Raw genomic sequence first — 22,822 nt, 5'->3', positions numbered from 1 at the left:
AGGAAGGCAAGGGGGCAATTTATGATTACGGGGAAAAGGCAAGCAGAATGTTAGCGCACCAGCTCAGAAAAAGGGAGGCAGACAGGGAGAGTAAAGAGTAGAGGTGGGATCACGGTCCTGGACCTAGTGGGGGTGAATGAGGCGTTTAAGGACTTTTACAGTAAATTATATGAAATGAAATGAAAATGAAAATCGCTTATTGTCACGAGTAGGCTTCAATGAAGTTACTGTGAAAAGCCCCTAGTCGCCACATTCCGGCGCCTGTTCGGGGAGGCTGGTACGGGAATTGAACCGTGCTGCTGGCCTGCCTTGGTCTGATTTAAAAGCCAGCAATTTAGCCCAGTGAGCTAAACCAGCCCCTAGTCGGAACCCCCGGCGGGGGTGGAGGTGATGAGGCTGTTTTTGGATCAGTTGAGGTTTCCGAGGGTTGATGAGGATCTAGTGGAAGGGCTGGGAGCCCCAACTCAGATTGAGGAAATAATCGAGGGGCTGGAGGGCATGCAGTCGGGCAAGGCCATGGGGCCAGACGGCTACCCAGTGGAATTCTATGAGAAGTTTTCAGAGATATTGAGCCCACTGCTGGTGAGGACATTTAATGAAGCAAGAGGGAAGGGAGTCCTCCCCCCAACAATGTTGCAGGCCTCGATTCCACTGATCCTGAAACGGGAGAAGGATCCGGAGCAATGCAGGTCATACAGGCCAATTTCTCGACTGAATGTGGACATCAAACTGCTGGCTAAGATACCAGCCACAAGGATAGAGGATTGTGTCCCGGGGGTGATAGGGGAAGACCAGACGGGATTTGTAAAGGGCAGGCAACTCAAGGCTAATGTTCGAAGGCTTTTAAATGTTATTATGATGTCCTCTGAAGGAGCGGAGATGGAGGTGTTGGTAGCAATGGATGCGGAGAAGGCTTTTGATCGGGTGGAGTGGGATTACCTGTGGGAGGCGCTGGGAAGGTTTGGGTTTGGTGAGGGCTTCATTGACTGGGTGTGGTTGCACTATCGGGCACCAGTAGCGAGTGTGCGTACAAACTGGCTGAGGTCGGGGTATTTTAAACTACACCGAGGGACGAGGCAAGGGTGCCCCCTCTCCCCGCCACTATTTGCTCTGCCCATAGAGCCATTGGCCATGGCGTTAAGAGCCTCTAGGAACTGGAAAGGGCTGGTTCGGAGGGGGGGGGGGGGGGGGGAGGGGATGGGTGGAGCACCGGGTCTCGCTTTACGCAAATGACCTGCTCTTGTATATTTCAGACCCGTTGGAGGGGATGAAATGAAATGAAAATCGCTTATTGTCACAAATGAAAAACCCATAGTCGCCACTTTCCGGCGCACATTCGGAGAGGCTGGTACGAGAATTGAACCAGTCTGCTGGCCTGCCTCGGTCTGCTTTAAAAGCCAGCTATTTAGCCCTGTGCTAAACCAGCCCCTGAATGGGGGAAGTAATGCAAATCCTGGGGGAATTTGGCAATTTTTCGGTGTATAAATTGAACATGGGGAAGAGCGAGACGTTCGTGATACAGGCAAGACGGCATGAGAAGAGACTGGGGGAGTTGCTGCTTAGAATGGTAGGAAAGAGATTTCGGTATCTAGGAATCCAGGTGGCCCGGGAATGGGAGGCACTGCACAAGTTAAACCTATCTCGGCTTGTAGAACAAATGAAAGAGGACTTTAAAAGATGGGACATGCTCCCGCTATCACTGGCGGGGAGGGTACAGACTGTGAAAATGACAGTCCTCCCCAGATTTCTGTTTGTCTTTCAGTGCCTCCCCACCTTCATCCCAAGGGTCTTTTTCAAGCAGGTGAATAATGTTATTGCGGGCTTTGTGTGGGCAGGTAAAACCCCACAAGTGAAGAAATTGTTGCTGGAGCTCAGTCGGTGGAGGGGGTGGGTTGGCACTGCCGAACTTCTGCAACTACTACTGGGCAGCTAATATAGCCATGATTAGGAAGTGGGTAGTGGGGGAGGGAACGGTATGGGAGCGGATGGAGGCGGCGTCATGTAAAGTCACAAGTTTGGGAGCATTGATAACGGCACCTCTTCCATTCTCGCTGGCCCAATACTCCACAAGTCCGGTGGTGGTGGCAGCTTTGAGAATCTGGGGGCAGTGGAGGAGATATAGGAGAGTGGAGGGAGCATCGGTTTGGACCCCGATTTATAATAATCATTGGTTTGTACTGGGTAGGCTGGATGGTGGGTCCCGGAGATGGCAAAAGGCAGGAATTAGGAGGAGGGGGGATCTATTTATAGAGGGGAGCTTCCCCAGCTTGAAAGCCTTAGAGGATAAATTTGAATTGCCAGCTGGGAATGGGCTTAGGTATTTGCAGGTGCCAGACTTCTTGAGAAGCAGGTTCCGGCCTTCCCACTGCTGCCACCATGGGGGATACAGGACAGAGTCGTCTCCAGTACCTGGGTGGGAGTGGGGAAGGTATCAGATATTTACCATGAGCTTTAAGATACGGAGGAAACTCCGGTGGAGGAGCTTAAGGGCAAGTGGGAGGACGAGTTAGGAGGCGAGATAGAGGCGGGTCTGTGGGCGGATGCCCTGAGCAGGGTTAATACATCCTCATCATGTGCCAGGCTTAGCCTCATACAACTTAAGGCAGTGTTCTTCAAACTTTTTTTCCGGGGACCCATTTTTACCAACCGGACAACCTTCGGGACCCAACCCGGCTGACCTTCGCGACCCATGCTGGCCGACCTGCGCGACCCACCATTTTCTCTTACCTTGTTTGCTGCTGACAAAAATGGAGGAAATGGTTTTGGGTCCCTTTGGCCCTCATACACGCTTCTCCAATGGAACCTGTTGGATGAAGGTGAAGCATTCCGGTGTCGGAAAATATGGAGTCTCCATCTGTCCAAAGTTCTGCACTTATTTCCTGGAAAACTTTATCAAATAAAACCCCGCCCCGAACTTGTAAAAATGAATAAATAAATAAAATGAGTGAAATAAATGAATAAAACCCCCCCGAACTTGTAAAAAAAATAAAATGAATAAAATAAATGAAAAAAATAAAAATTAAATGAATAAAATAAATGAATAAACCCACTACAGAACTTGTAAAACAAAAAGCTGCAACCGTTTAAAATAATAGCGGCCGCACTGCGCATGCGTGCCCGATTATCAGCGGGCATGTGCAATGCGGCCGAATGTTTTTTTTTTAACATGTTCGCGGCCGCTTGCAGCCGCCGTTATGAAAAGCCGGCTGCTGCGCAGGGATTTGCGCGATCAGGAACGCCGCGGACAACAGCTCCGCGACCCTCCTGACACCCGCCCGCGACCCACCCGCGGGTCGCACCCCCTACTTTGAAGAACACTGACTTAAGGTAGTCCACCGGGCACACATGACAGTGGCTCGGATGAGCAAGGTTTTCAGGGGAGAGGACAGGTGTGCGAGGTGCGCGGGAAGCCCAGCAAATCATGTTCACATGTTTTGGGCATGCCCGAAAGCTTAGAGGGTTCTGGCAGGGTTTCGCTAAGGCGATGTCCGTGGTACTCAAAACACGGGTGGTGCCGAGTCCAGAGGTAGCGATCTTTGGAGTGCCGGAAGAGCCGGGAGTTCAGGGGGCGAAAGAAGCCGATGTCTTGGCCTTTGCCTCCGTGGTAGCCCGGAGATGGATCTTATTAATGTGGAGGGACTCAAAGCCCCCGAGTGTAGAGACCTGGGTGAGTGACATGGCTGGGTTTCTCAGTCTCAGGAAGATAAAGTTCGCCGTAAGAGGGTCAATGGTAGGATTCACCCCGAGGTGGCAGCCGTTCGCCAACTTTCTCGGGGAAAATTTAAATGTCAGCAGAAGCAGGATTCCAAAGGGGGGGAGGGAGAGGGCCGGATTGTTGTTTTATGGTTGGGTTATGTGAAGATTGGGATGGGGGTGGAAATGTTTATTGTACCATGTTTATGTCACTGTTATTGTTATTATTATAAAAACTTGCAAATACCCTAATAAAAATATTTTTTAAAAAAGGTTCGTCAGACATGATTTCCTTTCATAAATCTAAGTTATCTTTGTCTCATTTGGTGATATTTTCTTTTTTTTTTAAATATGTTTATTCAAGGTTTTCAATAATTTTTTACAAAACACTCTAAAAAGGAAAGAAAATATACATAAGAAAAATAAAAAGGGGGGCCTTACGCCATCCCCTCCAACAACTTAAACCACTAAACATTAAACTATCTAACAAACTAAGAACAAAAATGGGGAAAACGCCCCTGACAATAATAAAAACAAGCCAAACCCCCTTATCCCCCCTGGGTTGCTGCTGCTCTTGACCTCCACCTAACGTTCCGCGAGAAAGTCTAGGAACGGTTGCCACTGCATGTAGAACCCCTACACAGACCCTCGCAAGGCAAACTTTATCCTCTCCAACTTGATGAACCCTGCCATGTCATTAATCCAAGCCTCCACGCTTGGGGGTTTTGCATCCCTCCACATTAGTAGGATCCTCCTCCGGGCTACCAAGGACGCAAAGGCCAGAACTCCGGCCTCTTTCGGCTCCTGTACTCCCGGCTCATCTGATACCCTGAATATTACTATCCCCCAGCTCGGTTTTACCCGAGTGTCCAAAACTTTGGACATAGCCTTTGCGAAGCCCCTCCAGAACCCCTCTAGCGCTGGGCATGCCCAGAACATATGGGCGTGATTTGCTGGGCTCCCCAACCACCTCACGCATCTGTCCTCCACCCCAAAAAACTTGCACATCCTCGCCCCTGTCATATGTGCCCTGTGAACCACTTTGAACTGGATCAGGCTAAGTCTGGCGCAAGATGAGGAGGAGTTAACCTTGCCCAGGGCCTCCGCCCACAAGCCCTCATCCAGTTCCTCGCCACATTCGGTGATATTTTCTAACTGTCCTGTTATCACTACTTTTATAATAGACTCTGGCTTTTTCCCTACTACTGATGTTAGACTAACCAGTTTATAATTCCCTCTTTTCTCCCTCCCTCCTTTATTACATAGCGGGGTTACATTTGCCACCCTCCCATCTGCCAAGACTGTCCCAGAAGCTACACAATTTTGGAAGATGGTAACTAATCCATTATTTCCATGGCTACCTCCTTTATTACACTGGAATGTAGATTAGCAGGCCTTGGGATTTATCAGCTTTCACTCCTATTCATTTCTCCAGAATTAACACATAATAATCTTTTATTGTCACAAGTAGGCTTACATTAACACTGCCATGAAGTTACTGTGAAAAGCCCCTAGTCACCGCATTCCGGCGCCTGTTCGGGTAATGAGCCGTTACTGGATTTGAACCCGCACTGCTGGCCTTGTTCCGCATTACAAATCATCTGTCTAGCCCACTGAGCAAAATCATTTTTTATTAATATTAATTCCCTTCAATTCCTTCTTCTCACTAATTGCTCTGGCGTTTCCTAGTATCATTTCTCCCATTTCAGACTGTAAGGAACCTACATTTGTCTTCACTAATCTTTTTATTTTTACATAATTCTAGAAGATTTTACAGTTCTTCTTACTTACAAGTTTACTCTTGCATGCTATTTTCCCCTCTTAATCAATCTATTGGTCCTTCTTTGCTGAATTTTGAACTGCTCCAAATCCGCACTACTTTTTCTAACAACTTTAGAATCAGAGAACCATAGAATTTACAGTGCAGAAGGAGGCCATCGGCCCATCGAGTCTGCACTGGCCCATGGAAAGAGCACCCTACTTAAGCCCACGCCTCCATCATATCCCCGTAACCCAGTAACCCCCACCAACCTTTTGGACACTAACGGGAAATTTAGCATCGCCAATCCACCTAACCTGCTCATCTTTGGACTGGCTCCTCTTTGGATCTAATACTATCCTTAATTTCTTTTTTTAGCGATGGTTGGGCCATTTTTCTTGCTGTGTTTTTGCACCACAAAGAAACGTATAATTGTTGCAATGCATACATTCGTTCCTTAAATATTAGCCATTGCCTATCCACCATCATGCCTTTTAATGAAGTTTCCCAATCTATCTCATCCAATTCATGCCTCATACCTTTATAGTTTCCTTTGTTTAGATTTAGGACCTAAGTTTCAGATCGGATTTCTTCACTTTCCATCCCAATGTAGAATTCTATTATGTTATGGTCACTGTTCCCTAAAGGACCCCACACAACAAGATTATTAATTAGCCCCTTCACATTCCATAATACTAAATCTAGGATGTTCCCTAAGTTGGTTCCTCAACATATTGATCTAAAAAACCATCTCACACACACTCCAGGAATCCATCTACCACGGTATTGTTGCTAATTTGGTTTGTCCAATCTATATTGTTGTTGTTTTTCTCTTTCTCACGAAATAACCAGAGGAGGGTCAGATACAGAAAGATTGTTTATTGACCAATACGTTGGGAGAGCCCAGCTTCAGAGATAGACATCCGGAGCTGACTCTGCCAATGTAAAGAATAAGGTGACATTTATGCAGAGAGCGGTTACATAGGTTACAGGGTATGGCTACATAGGTAAGGATGTTGTTTACATTGGATCATGTCTGTTTTAAAGTAAACATCAAACAGGTTATGTGCACCCAGGCAGAGTGAGTGTTATCTGTCCTTATCTACTCTTCATGTTTTTATGGAACCCTCCCTCACCCCCTAACCTCCCTACTTGGTGCCAGACCCAATAGATGTGCCTGGTCCTTAGGTCAAGTTAGAAAAATAAGTTTGTTAATCTTTATGCTGACTGCTGTAGATTGTGTCTTCTGGACGAACGGTTTAAGGCCACTGAAATTTGATTTAACTAGAACATGTTGGTTAACCCTTATGCTTATTGCTGGAGATGGTGCCACATCAGCTTTTAGCTGACATCTTTATAAAAATTGCTTCAGTATACTGTGCTGCACTATATAGATTCAAAATCCCTTAGAACAAGTGTTAATTGTCCTAATAGATTGTTGTTAATAAATCCTAATCATTTGTCTTCCCACGACATTAAATTTACCCTTGATTACTGTAGCACCCTTGTTACGTGCATCTTGACTTGTTTCTTGTTTAATGCCTTCCTCTATCACACCACTACTTTTTTGTTTATTTGTTCATGGGATGTTGGGCGTCGCTGGCTAGCATTTATTGCCCATCCCTGAGGGCATTTAAGAGTCAACCACATTGCTGTGAGTCTGGAGTCATATGTAGACCAGACTAGGTTAGGATGACAGATTTCCTTCCCTGAAGGACATTAATGAACAGATGGGGGTTTACATCAATCGACAATGGTTTCATCATCCTTAGACTTTTAATTCCAGATTTTTTAAATTGAATTCAAACTTCACCATCTGCCATAAAATCATAGAATTTACAGTGCAGAAGAAGGCCATCCATATATGGAGTTTATATGGATGATAATGGCATAGTGTAGGTTAGATGGCTTTTGTTTCGGTGCAACATCGTGGGCCGAAGGGCCTGTACTGCGCTGTATTGTTCTATGTTCTATGTTCTATGTTCTATCTGCACCGGCCCTTGGAAAGAGCGCTAAGCCCACATGTCCACCCAATCCCCATAACCCAATAACCTCACCTATCCTTTTTGAACATTAAGGGCAATTTAGCATGGTCAATCCACCTAAACTGCACATCTTTGGACTGTGGGAGAAAACCGGAGCACCCGGTGGAAACCCACGCAGACACGGGGAGAATGTGCAGATTCCGCACAGACAGTGACCCAAGCCGGGAATCAAACCCTGTGCTGGATGGTGTTGAGCTTCTTGAGTGTTGCTGGAGCTGCACTCATACAGGCAAGCGGAGCGTATTCCTTCACATCCCTAACCTTTGCCTTGTAGATGGTAGCCAGGCTTTGGAGAGTGAGAAGGTGAGTTACTCTCAATAGAATTCCCAGGCTCTGAACAGCTCTTGTACTCACAGTATTTATATAGCTAGTCAGCAGCCAGAGCAGTGGCACCACAGCTGGCTCTGATGTTCAGAAGGGAGGTTCAAAGCGCAGAAGAGCAATAGTAATAGGGGACTCTATAGTCAGGGGCACAGATAGGCACTTCTGTGGACGTGAAAGAGACTCCAGGATGGTATGTTGCCTCCCTGGTGCCAGGGTCCAGGATGTCTCCGAATGGGTAGAGGGCATCCTGAAGGGGGAGGGCAAACAGGCAGAGGTCGTTGTACATATTGGTACCAACGACATAGGCAGGAAGGGGCATGAGGTCCTGCAGCAGGAGTTCAGGGAGCTAGGCAGAAAGTTAAAAGACAGGACCTCGAGGGTTGTAATCTCGGGATTACTCCCTGTGCCACGTGTCAGTGAGGCTAGAAATAGGAAGATAGAGCAGATAAACACGTGGCTAAACAGCTGGTGTAGGAGGAAGGGTTTCCATTATCTGGACCACTGGGAGCTCTTCCGGGGCAGATGTGACCTGTATAAGAAGGACGGGTTGCATCTAAACCGGAGAGGCATAAATATCCTGGCCGCGAGGTTTGCTAGTGTCACACGGGAGGGTTTAAACTAGTATGGCAGGGGGGTGGGCACGGGAGCAATAGGTCAGAAGGTGAGAGCATTGAGGGAGAACTAGGGAATAGGGACAGTGTGGCTCTGAGGCAGAGCAGACGGGGAGAAGTTGCTGAACACAGCGGGTCTGGTGGTCTGAAGTGCATATGTTTTAATGCAAGGAGCATTACGGGTAAGGCAGATGAGCTTAGAGCTTGGATTAGTACTTGGAACTATGATGTTGTGGCCATTACAGAGACCTGGTTGAGGGAAGGGCAGGATTAGCAGCTAAACATTCCAGGATTTAGATGTTTCAGGCGGGATAGAGGGGGATGTAAAAGGGGAGGTGGAGTTGCGCTACTTGTTCGGGAGAATATCACAGCTGTACTGCGAGAGGACACCTCAGAGGGCAGTGAGGCTATATGGGTAGAGATCAGGAATAAGAAGGGTGCAGTCACAATGTTGGGGGTATACTACAGGCCTCCCAACAGCCAACGGGAGATAGAGGAGCAGATAGGTAGACAGATTTTGGAAAAGAGTAAAAACAACAGGGTTGTGGTGATGGGAGACTTCAACTTTCCCAATATTGACTGGGACTCACTTAGTGCCAGGGGCTTAGACGGGGCGGAGTTTGTAAGGAGCATCCAGGAGGGCTTCTTAAAACAATATGTAGACAGTCCAACTAGGGAAGGGGCGGTACTGGACCTGGTATTGGGGAATGAGCCCGGCCAGGTGGTAGATGTTTCAGTAGGGGAGCATTTCGGTAACAGTGACCACAATTCAGTCAGTTTTAAAGTACTGGTGGACAAGGATAAGAGTGGTCCGAGGATGAATGTGCTAAATTGGGGGAAGGCTAATTATAACAATATTAGACGGGAACTGAAGAACATAGATTGGGGGCGGATGTTTGAGGGCAAATCAACATCTGACATGTGGGAGGCTTTCAAGTGGCAGTTGAAAGGAATACAGGACCGGCATGTTCCTGTGAGGAAGAAAGATAAATACGGCAATTTTCGGGAACCTTGGATGACGAGTGATATTGTAGGCCTCGTCAAAAAGAAAAAGGAGGCATTTGTCAGGGCTAAAAGGCTGGGAACAGACGAAGCCTGCGTGGAATATAAGGAAAGTAGGAAGGAACTTAAGCAAGGAGTCAGGAGGGCTAGAAGGGGTCACGAAAAGTCATTGGCAAATAGGGTTAAGGAAAATCCCAAGGCTTTTTACACGTACATAAAAAGCAAGAGGTTGGCCAGGGAAAGGGTTGGCCCACTGAAGGATAGGCAAGGGAATCTATGTGTGGAGCCAGAGGAAATGGGTGAGGTACTAAATGAATACTTTGCATCAGTATTCACGAAAGAGAAGGAATTGGTAGATGTTGAGTCTGGAGAAGGGGCTGTAGATAGCCTGGGTCACATTGTGATCCAAAAAGACGAGGTGTTGGGTGTCTTAAAAAATATTAAGGTAGATGAGTCCCCAGGACCTGATGGGATCTACCCCAGAATACTGAAGGAGGCTGGAGAGGAAATTGCTGAGGCCTTGACAGAAATCTTTGGATCCTCGCTGTCTTCAGGGGATGTCCCGGAGGACTGGAGAATAGCCAATGTTGTTCCTCTGTTTAAGAAGGGTAGCAAGGATAATCCCGGGAACTACAGGCCGGTGAGCCTTACTTCAGTGGTAGGGAAATTACTGGAGAGAATTCTTCGAGACAGGATCTACTCCCATTTGGAAGCAAATGGACGTATTAGTGAGAGGCAGCACGGTTTTGTGAAGGGGAGGTCGTGTCTCACTAACTTGATAGAGTTTTTCGAGGAGGTCACTAAGATGATTGATGCAGGTAGGGCAGTAGATGTTGTCTATATGGACTTCAGTAAGGCCTTTGACAAGGTCCCTCATGGTAGACTAGTACAAAAGGTGAAGTCACACGGCATCAGGGGTGAGCTGGCAAGGTGGATACAGAACTGGCTAGGCCATAGAAGGCAGAGAGTAGCAATGGAGGGATGCTTTTCTAATTGGAGGGCTGTGACCAGTGGTGTTCCACAGGGATCAGTGCTGGGACCTTTGCTCTTTGTAGTATATATAAATGATTTGGAGGAAAATGTAACTGGTCTGATTAGTAAGTTTGCAGACGACACAAAGGTTGGTGGAATTGCGGATAGCGATGAGGACTGTCGATGGATACAGCAGGATTTAGGTTGTCTGGAGACTTGGGCGGAGAGATGGCAGATGGAGTTCAATCCGGACAAATGTGAGGTAATGCATTTTGGAAGGTCTAATGCAAGTAGGGAATATACAGTGAATGGTAGAACCCTCAAGAGTATTGAAAGTCAAAGAGATCTAGGAGTACAGGTCCACAGGTCATTGAAAGGGGCAACACAGGTGGAGAAGGTAGTCAAGAAGGCATACGGCATGCTTGCCTTCATTGGCCGGGGCATTGAGTATAAGAATTGGCAAGTCATGTTGCAGCTGTATAGAACCTTAGTTAGGCCACACTTGGAGTATAGTGTTCAATTCTGGTCGCCACACTACCAGAAGGATGTGGAGGCTTTAGAGAGGGTGCAGAAGAGATTTACCAGAATGTTGCCTGGTATGGAGGGCATTAGCTATGAGGAGCGATTGAATAAACTCGGTTTGTTCTCACTGGAACGAAGGAGGTTGAAGGGAGACCTGATAGAGGTATATAAAATTATGAGGGGCATAGACAGAGTGGATAGTCAGAGGCTTTTCCCCAGGGTAGAGGGGTCAATTACTAGGGGGCATAGGTTTAAGTTGAGAGGGGCAAGGTTTAGAGTAGATGTACGAGGCAAGTTTTTTACGCATAGGGTAGTGGGTGCCTGGAACTCGCTACCGGAGGAGGTAGTGGAAGCAGGGTCGATAGGGACATTTAAGGGTCATCTTGACAAATATATGAATAGGATGGGAATAGAAGGATACGGACCCAGGAAGTGTAGAAGATTGTAGTTTAGTCGGGCAGCATGGTCGGCACGGGCTTGGAGGGCCGAAGGGCCTGTTCCTGTGCTGTACATTTCTTTGTTCTTTGTTCTTTGTAGTCCATTTTAGTTTCTGGCCGCTGGTAATCTCCAGGATGTTGATAGTGATAGCAATGATAATAAGGCAGCCATAGAAGTTCAAGGCTATTTGAATGCATTGAACATACACACGTGTACACAATTACACCCAAACCTCCAGGATTGATTTGCTTCTCAGTTACATATATCTCTGGGTGCAAATACAGATGAAATTCAAGGCCTTGTGTTCACATCATTAGAAGAACAGAGTTACCCACTGCTGCTCTGCATTACCAATTTCTTGTTGACTGTCTGGCATCACTGTGTTAAATTATCAAAATGGCATTATTTTAAAAATAAATTTAGAGTACCCAATTATTTTTTTCCAATTAAGGGGCAATTTAGCGTGGCCAATCCACCTACCAGGCACACCTTTGGGTTTTGTGGGTGAGACCCACGCAGACACGGGGAGAATGTGCAAACGGCACACGGACAGTAACCTTGGGCCAGGATCGAACCTGGGTCCTCTGCACCATAAGCAGCAGTGCTAAACACTGTGCCACCGTGCTGCCCAAAATGCCATTATTTAACTCTAATTTGTGGCAATTTCATGTTTGGAGTTCAAATGGAACTACATTAAGTGTCCGGCAAAATTAAGAATACATAGGAACCTACTTAGTGTGACTGGATTCAGTGAAGGGGGAAGAAGAATTATACTGCAGAGAGATACGTTCTAACATGCTAACATTTCTTAAAGGAAATCATTACTAGAAAGAAGTGCTTTCGGATAAAAGGACTAGTGCTTAAGATGTGGATTGGATTTGTTTATTGTCACATGTACCGAGGTACAGTGAAAAGTATTGTTCTGCGTACAGTCCAGACAGATCATTCCGAACTTGAAAAGAAAATACATAGGTCAAACATAAAATACATAATGTAAATACATAGTCACAGGCATCGAGTGAAGCATACAGGAGTGTAGTACTACTCAGTAGAGAAGATGTGTGACGAGATCAGATCAGCCCATAAGAGGGTTGTTTAGGAGTCTGGTAACAGCGGGAAAGAAGTTGTTTTTGAATCGGTTAGTGCATGTTCTCACACTTTTGTATCTCCTGCCCGATGGAAGTGTTTGAAAGAGTGAGTAAGCCGGGTGGGAGGGGTCTTTGATTATGCTGCCCACTTTCCCAAGGCAGTGGGAGGTGTAGACCGAGTCAATGGATGGGAGGCGTGTTTGTGTGATGCACTGGGCGGTGTTCACGACTCTCTGAAGTTTCTTGCGGTCCTGGGCCGAGCAGTTGCCCATACCAGGCTGTGATGCAGCCAGATAGGATGCTTTCTATGGTGCATCTGTAAAAGTTGGTAAGAGTCAATGTGGGCATGCCAAATTTCCATAGTTTCCTGAGAAAGTATAGGCGCTGTTGTGCTTTCTTGGTCATAGCGACGACGTGGGTGGACCAGGACAGATCGTTGGTGACGTGCACACCGAGGAGACTGTTGATCTAAATTGCTGATTTTAAACGGTAATTTTTTGATAAACAGCTGTTCCATCGTGAACGGATAGCTTCCAAAGAGTGAGTGAACTCTGCGATCCCCACTCCAGTTCTGTCAAGATCATCTTTATAAGAAACAATGGAACTCAGCTGTTCTCCGGCAGCGATGGTCCCGGTCAAGGTATATAAGGCAATATGCTAGGGGCATCTAGAGTGCAGCTGTCTGGCACACGATTGTCATACACAGCCGCCATTGTGGAAAAAATGTTTGCCGGAGATGTAAAGGCTTAGGTACTTTAAACTGAAAGCATCTCTGCAACCCTCCTCATGGTCATAATCTTGCTCATAATAATACAACAAACAGAATTACCATGTCCTGCCCAGTGGGCCAGCTTGATCTATAGCAACATAATGTTAAATGAATCAACAATCGTTTCCTGACAGTTTGTCAAATACTGTCAACCTACTTTTGTTCAATGCTGATGCCCATTCAATATTTACTGCAATTTCCCTTCCGCTATCTGATAACGCAGCCAAATCACTTCTTTGAAGTAGAAATCCCTTTTTGGAATAGGTTCCCTCACCATTTTTTCATTCGTGCTATGAATTCTGATGATGATTTTGCTCACATCACATCTTTTTGAAACTGATAAAAAATTGACTGCACAAAGTTCAAGTCTTAATCGAGGCAGCATTTGTTTTCCTCTGCAAAGCACCTTGGGATATTTTTCTGATGTCACAATGTAAGTACAAGTTGTTGCTCTTAATCTCTTATGACGTGAAGAAAGATTCTTCCGAGGAAAAGGGATTTAATCTTCCTTTCTTTTCACAGTCATAAAGCTCTGATGGTCGCGAAGGCCCAATTTTAGCCCCCAAACCCAATGAGACAGAATGGCACAGGGACAAAATTCTTCCAGTGACTTTCTCACCTCATTCAGGTCAGCTTCACCCGATCATCATTCTAACAGGCACAGTTTGAGAAACCAATGAGGTCCTTGTCTCAGGTAGGCCAGAAACTCACTGACATTCAAAAATCAAGGTTCAATGACATAATTCAGACCCTGCAAATGCTTCATGTGCAGCCGAGTTCAAAGATGGCTCAAGGTTTCTAATGAATTTCTAATGAGTGTAGTCTGATGAACTCTGATTTCTTAGTATGCCCTTAAAGTGACACTGTTACCTTTCACAGAATTGATCACCTACCAAACTTGTAACACAGCCTTCAGATTACACAACTTTTAACATGCATAACATCCGGAAAGAATTTCCTCTCACGTCCAGTGAGATATCACAAAGCTCAAAGGCAGAGAAGTTGGGCACCAAAGAAGTTCCTTAATTTCTGCTAACCTCAGAACAAACCAGTGTTTACAATTTTTTTGCTTGATTGCAATTTTTCAACCTTCAGCACGGTTATCAGCTTTCAAGGGTAGGAATTCTGATCAGCAAAGTCCATTTATGAATGCTTTCACGACTTTCCTGTTCACACTATTTTTACATAAGTGATCAATGTTTAAAATAAAGCAAGTAAAAATATTGCATTCAAGTATGTAATGCACACATTCCTAAATTAACACCAGTTGGAATTTCTACCCTTGGCATTTTCAAGATGGATGCCTAATAATGGCTCAATGCATTGATTCTAAAAGTCTTGTGTGGCTTACTCTATAAGTTCAGCAGGGAAACCTCTACAGAATATCAGAGACCCTGCTTGTTCTTTATGATACAGACTAAGTTGGGCGCTCTGGATCCGTGGAACACATACAGGTCACCAACACTTGAAATAGTGCAACACTATTTTATTGAGTCATTAACTGTTTAACATACTCTCACTGTGGGTTTAACTAAAAGCTTTAACTAAAGACCTTTGCCTTGTCCTAACCAGTCGATGCACTCTGCACATGGTGAATGTCTGTGCTGCAGGTTGTGAGCTCTGTTCAACTAGGAAGCTGCAGCTCGAAAGAGCGGGAACTCTGATGCCCCTGTCTTTATAGTGCATGTGCTCTAACTGGTGATTGGCTGCGGTGTTGTGTGTGTTGATTGGTCCCACTGTGTGTCCATCAGTGTGTGTGTCTGCACCATGATATACTGGTGTATATTATGACACTAAGAAGCCACTCAGGTATAATCTCTAGTCGCTGCTGAATTCTCGGATATCATTTAAGGTAGCAATGGATACTTAATTAGCTTTGATGCTCCTGGTCTGTATTAGAGAAACTTATCCAGGGTTCATGCTCTTGGTCATTCTCAATAGATCAAGAATGTATGCATCTCTGTATATTTATGTGTGTGTGTGTGTTTATATGTATGTTGTGTGCGTGTGCATTTGTGTGTGTGTTTGCGCATCTGTGCATTTGATTATGTGTGTTTGTGTGCATGTTTGTGCATATGCATCTGTGCACATGTTTGTATGTGTGTTAGATGAGGGCAGGTTCCACATAGTAGAATAGCTATGATAAATCAGAAAAATTCATGTAGGTATGTAAACACATTATTATTGTCCAGATCCTTTATTTTAATATGTTGATATCTGTGTAAAGAAACAAATATAGTACTTGAATTATGGATGAAGAATTAAAATTTGGATGCAGCAAATTTTATGAGACTGATGGGGGTAGATTTGGAGGCTGGTCCAAGAGGAAAATCAGAAAGATTCATGTTGGATTGGCAGGCCGGCACATTCCTTCATCTAGACAAAAAGTCCAAGGGGAGTGGGCAACGGAAGTGGCTATTGTTATGAGCCAGGGTTTAGAGAACCCCAAAGTGTATCATGGAGTTCACATGACCCACAACTTTTAATAGATGGTGGTCATGGGGAGCACACGGGCCTACGTTAAAGGTGTGGTGCAACAGAGCTGTACAGTATTTTTAAATTAAAGCAATGTTAATTTATGAAACTAGTTAACACTTTATAAACCCACAGTAAACATCTTAACAACTATCAACACCAATAAATCCCCAAAGAATACAGTACCCGATAGGTAACCCTTAATAAATTCCAAAACAACATCCAGAAGACAAAAGACCCTTTTTAACACCGAGATCAGGTTTAAATTCACTATTGAGAGCGGTCAGCACTTTGAAATCACCCAATTGATTTGGAGACAGTCTTTAGTTTGCAGAGCGAGATCCTTATGCAGCTCCTTGCTTTGCCTGCAGCTATCCAGCTCTCAAAACGAAACTAACCACACCCTGTAGCAAACAGCCTAAAATGAAAGTAAAGCAGACAGACAGCCCAGCTCTACCCACTCTCTGACATTACTGCAGCTCTCTAATAAACAACCATTTCTTAAAGGTACATCCTGTACAGCTATTTTATAAACCCACATTTCTTAAACACCCATTTCTTAAAGGTACTCTCTCATGACACTATTCATCTGGAAGCAGTGGGTAGCTAATAATTATTAATTAGGAGCCTATTGAGAGGAATGGGATGGAAACCGCCAGGATCTTCCTGGCATCAGAGTTACCTCCTACTGAATACAATTCAAGAAGCTCATTGAAGGGGCGCCAAAGACCATAGGCAGGAAAGGCCACATTCACAGCCAGAGCAATTTAGCCAGAGGCATTTCCCTTCTGCTTTGAGAGGTCTACTGGCTTCAGATTTGATTAGTGTTAATTGTTGGACTCCTCTCATTGGGCCGGCAAACCCAGGAACGCACTCCCTGTGCTTAATTGGTTATAAAACCTGGAGGGAGCTAATTAATTTGCATCACTATTTCAGATTTCCAGCATCTTCAATATTTTGCTTTTATTTGATTCTTTAATTCTCTTCCAGGAATGCCTAGCTTGAAGAAATACTGCTCTTCTCTCCGACGGGATTTCTGTTTGTCTCTTTTACCATGTTCACCTTTTTTGTTTTCTCCCACCTATCACTAACCTTCGACTCTGCCCCAGTTGCTCAGACCCTCTTTTTTGTTTTGTTTTTTAAATTTAGAGTATCCAATTTTTTTTTCCAATTAAGAGGCAATTTAGCGTGGCCAATCCACCTACTCTGCACATCTTTTTGGGTTGTGGGGGTGAGACCCACGCAGACACGGGGAGAATGTGGAAACTCCACACGGACAGTCACCCAGGGCTGGGATCGAACATGGGTCCCCAGCGGCATGAGGCAGCAGTGCTAACCACTGTGCCACCCAGACTCTCTTAAAGCATAAAAGATCCATCATATTTCCTCCTCCCTTTAACTCTGAAGAAGAGTCATTCCGACTCGAAACGTTAACTCTGTTTCTCTCTCCACAGATGTAGCCAGACTTGCTGAGATTTTCTCGCACTTTGTTTCTATTTCAGATTTCCAGCATCCGCAGTGATTTATTTTTAAATTAACTGGCATTCTCCAGGAAAACTTTACGGGGGAGTGGTCTCACAGGTTATGGGTAGCAGTCACACATGTGTCCCCAATGGATAATTATTTTGAAAGGAGGCGAGATTCCACCTGTGTTGAGCTGTGAGCACAAGTGGAACGCTTTCTCATCATGGGTTAGTGCCCAGGGAGGATAGGGTAAAAAAATGAGCCAAATTCTGCTGGTGTTGGTTCAGATGCAGAAGTGATACTGTGTAATTATTGTCTGAATCTCCTGCTGTATTAAATTCAGTCACATTGTGGATTCCACACCACAGGTTGCTGGTGGGATCACCTTGGAGTAGTTTTCCTAAAGATCGCATGGGGGATGTGTACAAATGTCCTGTGAAGGACCAGAGTGGAAATTGTGAAAAACTCAACGTGGCAGGTAAGTGTGATTCCATGTGTGAAATGTGCAATTTACTGGTGACATATCTAAAAATTATGGCCCGAATTCCCTCTCCACCTCTGGCTGAGTTTTATGCTGCATCGGAGCAAGGTTGAGTGGAAAGCTGCCGTATCAGTTCTTTCTCAACCTGTGTCTCAGTGCCTCCCAGTGGTGGATAGCATTAAGGCCCATTGTATTTTCCAAATGTATGTCAATTGGAGAAATACATCCTCTGACATATTTTCAATGGTTTGGGTCCTTTAAACAGTGGATGTGAGGGTGCTACTTGTCAGACCCAGTTGTCCAGGGACCTCCTGATGGTGCTAAAGGCCCTTAAAATTTTTCGGGACCTCTGGAAATGCTCTGAGATTGTGACCTTGCACAGATTGGTGAGGAGGCACCATTATTTACCAAACAATTTAGCTTTGCTGTTGCTGCTTCCATTCCCCCAACCTCTCAGGTTTGTTGTATGAAACTGTATCCCCAGGCAAACGATTGATAGCGCACTTCAATTTTCTGGTCCCACCAAACCCAGAACCAAAACTTCCCGCCCGCAGGCAATGGACCTGACAATTGTCCGCCAAATTGTTTGTTCTGCCCTCAGCAATTCCCGTGTAGGGCAGCATCGGTAAATTTAGCCCCTAAATTTAAATTACTTCATGGCTATAATGGTCAATCAGGTATGTTTCCATGGCAAGTGAAGAGCCCTGCCTCTTGCCACGAGGATGTCCGGAGGAGACAGTTATTTGGAATGTTTAGTCGCTCTCACTGCTTGCACCTTTTATGGTTTACCTGCATGGGAGTAATTTTGACTTTGAGCAATAACGTAAAGCCAGTCATACCAATTCAGCCAATCGTTCTAACTCTCCCCTGATATTACGCTGCTTATAACCTTTGCAGCACTGGGTCTGGTGTGAAGTTATCCTCCATCGGAAGATCGCTCAGAAAAGTCATTGGAAGCCAATGTTCATTTTTGTGTCTGATCAGAATCTAATCCCGATCAGAAGATCTGGCCAATGTTTTTACTGTCATTCTTAACTTCAGTTGCTTTGCTGTTTTCAAAGTCTCTATTAGGAGGAAGTACAATGAGGGACTGAACCAATGTCATAAGACCATGAGACCATAAGATATAGGAGCAGAATTAGTCCACTTGGCCCATCGAGTCTGCTCCAGCATTCAATCATGGCTGATATTTTTCTCATCCCCATTCTCCTGCCTTCTACCCATAACCCCTGATCCCCTTATTAATCAAGAGCCTATCTATCTCTGCCTTAAATGCACTCAGTGATTTGGCCTCCACAGCCTTCTGCGGCAAAGATTTCCACAGATTCACCACCCTCTGGCTGAAGAAATTCCTCCTCATCTCTGTTTTAAAGGATCATCCCTTCAGTCTGAGACTGTGCCCTCTGGTTCTAGTTTTTCCTTCTAGCGGAAACATCCTCTCCACGTCCACTCTTTCCAGGCCTCTCAGAATCCTGTAAGTTTCAATAAGATCCCCCTCATCCTTCTAATCTCCAATGAGTGCAGAACCACACTCCTCAACCGTTCCTCATATGACAAGCTCTTCATTCCCAAGGATCATTTTGTGAACCTCCTCTGGACCCTTTCCAAGGCCAGCAGATCCTTCCTTAGATATGGGGCCCAAAACTTTATTTTATAATAATCTTTATTGTCACAAGTAGGCTTACATGAACACTGTGAAAAGCCCCTAGTCTCCACATTCCGGCACCTGTTCGGCTACATAGAGGGAGAATTCAGAATGTCCAAATTACCTGCTCACAATACTTCAAATGCGGTCTGACCAGCGTCTTATACAGCCTCAGAAGCGCATCCTGCTCTTGTATTCTAGCCCTCTTGGCATGAATGCTAACATTGCATTTGCCTTCCTAACTGCCGACTGAACCTGCATGTTAACCTCAAAACAATCTTGAACTCGGGCTCCTAAGTCCTTTTGTGTTTCTGATTTCCTAAGCATTTTCCCATTTAGAAAATAGTCTATGCCTCCATTCTTCCTTCCAAAGCACATAACCTCACACTTTTCCATATTGTATTATTATTCCATCTACCACGTCTTTTCCCACTCTCCTAGATTGTCCAAGTCCTTCTGCAGCACCCCCTCCCCCCGCTTCCTCATATCCCTCTGCATATCTTTGTATCATCTGCAAACTTAGCAACAATGCCCTCAGATCCCTCTTCCAGATCATTAATGTGTATTATGAAAAGTTGTGGTCCCAACACTGACCCCTGAGGCACAACACTAGTCACCGATTACCATCCTGAAAAAGACACCTTCATCCCCACTCTCTGCTTCTGCCAGTCAGCCAATTCTCTATCCATACCAGTATCCTACTCTTAACACAATGGGCTCTTAACTTATTTAGCAGACTCCTATACGGCACCTTGTCAAAGGCTTTCTGGAAATCTAAATAGATCAAGTCAACTTGTTCTCCTTTGTTTAACTTCCTTGTTACCATCTCAAAGAATTCTAACAGATTTGTCAGGCATGACCTAACCTTGACTCAGTCCTATTTCATCATGAACTTCCAAGTACTCCAAAATCTCATCTTTAATAATGGACTCTGAAATCTTACCAATGCCTGAAGTCAGGAATTTAATTATTCCCAAATGTGGCTGTTTTTATTGACCCTTTTATTGCCATTTTCTAAATCTCTATCTGCCCCTTTGATTACGTTTTTATGTGCTTCAATATTTTCTTGAATTTACCACAATAAAGCCTGACTCCATTTTACCATAGTATTTTGACCAGTTGTTTTTCCTGTTTACCCCACTTCTAATTTGGTTGGTCATCCATTTTGTGCCACAATATTTTAATCTGACCTTGCTGGTTATAGGATTATTTTTTATTCTGTGTTCTCAGCATTTTCCCTTTAAAAGTGCTCCACTGGAGTTCCAATCTGTTTGATCTTCTTGTTTACATAACATTGAGCCTTCTTAAAATTATGCACCTGGCTCCTGGACTTGGGTATTTCCAACTCTCAAATCATGTTAAAGTTGTTCACTTTGCTTATGGTGATGCATATGGCATTCATTTCCTGGATATTATCAAGTTCTCAGTTGAGACTGGGTCAAGGTGAGGATTGCCTCTTGTCCTCTTTTTGATGCACTGAAGTCTGACATGTACCGCAGATACTGACGCGGAATTTAAAGCAGCTATGTTTTTAACTCTCTATTAGCAGGATCAATGTTTCCTTCCCATTAATTAAATTTTCCTAATCTCACAAACTTCCCCTATCCTTTCAAACTCTCCTCCTTCTTACTGTAACTCCGTATGGCTCTCCATCATGGCAAAGACCCTATGAATGGTCAAAATTTCCAAGTCCCACCCCTGAAGCCAGATTTTATCATTGTCACGCAGGCAGGACTGGAGTTGGGCTAGGGGTTCACACATGCCTGTTTTGCAGAGGCAGCTGGCATTTGAAATCACTGGCTGCTTCCACTGAAGTGGAATTTTGGAAGGCCATGAGTATTGAATACAGAATGTGCAGATTAGAAGAGGTAAGAGGAGTTCTGAACTAGGTGAATTTGTTTGGACAGCCAAGGTAGCCCACTTGGAGGAGTAATGTACCCCTTTGGAGAAGTAATGTACCCCTTTGGATGGGTCCCAGGACTACTTTGGGATTGGTCAGGCACCCTCTGGGCTTATTAAAATTAAACATTATTATGCATTTTTTGTGCATAACCCCATTAGTCCTGTTAAGGGACTATCAGCTGCCAAGAAACTGTCAGGAAACTATCCAGCTGTCAATGAATTGTCTAACTGTCAAGTAAGTGGACAGCTGTCAAAGAGCTGTCAAGGAAATGCCAGCTGCCATGGAACTGTCCAGCTTTCAATGAACTGTACCACTGGCAAGAAACTGTCCCACAGTCAAGGAACTGTCCAAATGTCAAAGAACTGTTCAACTGTCAAGGAACGGTCCAGATATAAATGGATTGTCAAAGACCTGTCCAGCTGTCAAGCAACTATCCATCTGTCAAGTAACTGTCAAAGAAACGCCTAGTTGTCAAGGAGTTGTGCAACTGTAAAGGGATTTTCAAGGAAATGTCGACAACCTACCCAGCTATCAAATGAGTGTCAAAGTTGTCAAGGTGGGGTCCAAAAATGCTAGATGAGTTAGAATGGAGGGGGTAATGGTGGTGTGTGAGGGGTATCGGTTGGCATGAGTTGGGACTGAGTTGGCATGGGTGTATGAGGAGCCATGGAGGTGGGTAGAGGGATATGGGTTGGCATAGGGTGTATGAGGGTCCCTCAATGTTGCATACTGAAGCTGTCATGGAGATGATCTTCCAAGCATCTGTCTGGGGATCCATAGAAGCCATAGGCACCATATCCCAAATAAGTGACTACAGGCTGGAAAGCCTGTCCCCCAACTTCCTGAACCCCTTCATCCCTGCAGCTATCTTGAGGGGTTTTGCTCCTATCAGACAGGTTTGTTGGGTACCCTAAGTGTTTATATTTAACTCTAATGGCATCAGTGTTGAGTCCCATTCCGATTCTTGACCTGCCTCTGCAAACCCCACCTCTGCTGGTGGGCCTGCTAAGGCTTCAAGGCTGTCAATCCTCAGATTGGAGTGGCAGCAGTGGAAGCCCGCCACTTTCCTTAGCTGGATGGTAAGCTCAGAAGCAGTCAAGCCACCTGCGGGAAATTAGTTCGCCTGATCTGGCTCCTGCCAGGCATAGACTTAGAACTGCTAAGTCCCTTGCCTGAGGTATGGTGATCCTCAGGTTAAATCACCACCAGTCAGCTCTCCCCCTCAAAAGGACAAAGCAGCCTATGGTCATCTGGGACTATGGGAAATGTCAATCACACAGAAACATTCATAGTGTCAATGACAAAAAGTTTAACCCCCTTAAAACCTCCTAATATTGTCCAAATAACAAACAGGCATTGAAAAACCACATCAAATAAATAATAATTTACAACATCATAAAGCTGTCAGTCAAACAAAGCTAACATTACCCTTTGCAATTCTGTAAACATTGCCTACAGGGCTACATCCATTAGCTATCTTGGAGCTCAACCAAATATTCAGAATGAGATCATACAGCTAAACAAATGGTCAGACATCTATTTGTCCAGATGGCATCATTATGAATGCTTTGTGAAATCTAAGGGCTAGAGGGAATGGAGGGAACAAGTTTGGTATGAGGGGTCTGGGCGGG

The 22,822-nt window shown here is 44.9% G+C and overlaps 1 protein-coding gene across 1 annotated transcript in view; it reads left to right on the top strand.

The window, feature by feature from the left end:
* itga2.2 (integrin, alpha 2 (CD49B, alpha 2 subunit of VLA-2 receptor), tandem duplicate 2) overlaps positions 1-22,822 on the top strand; it is a 315,510-nt gene that overhangs the window by 159,034 nt on the left and 133,654 nt on the right. The window contains exon 3 of the mRNA XM_072497064.1: positions 17,531-17,640. Within this exon, the coding sequence (XP_072353165.1) occupies positions 17,531-17,640 (110 nt within the window). The remainder of the gene's footprint in view (positions 1-17,530; positions 17,641-22,822) is intronic.

Source organism: Scyliorhinus torazame, chromosome 3, assembly GCF_047496885.1.
Source record: "Scyliorhinus torazame isolate Kashiwa2021f chromosome 3, sScyTor2.1, whole genome shotgun sequence".
In the NCBI taxonomy this organism is placed as follows: domain Eukaryota; kingdom Metazoa; phylum Chordata; class Chondrichthyes; order Carcharhiniformes; family Scyliorhinidae; genus Scyliorhinus; species Scyliorhinus torazame.
This window is presented reverse-complemented; position numbering and strand designations above follow the sequence as displayed.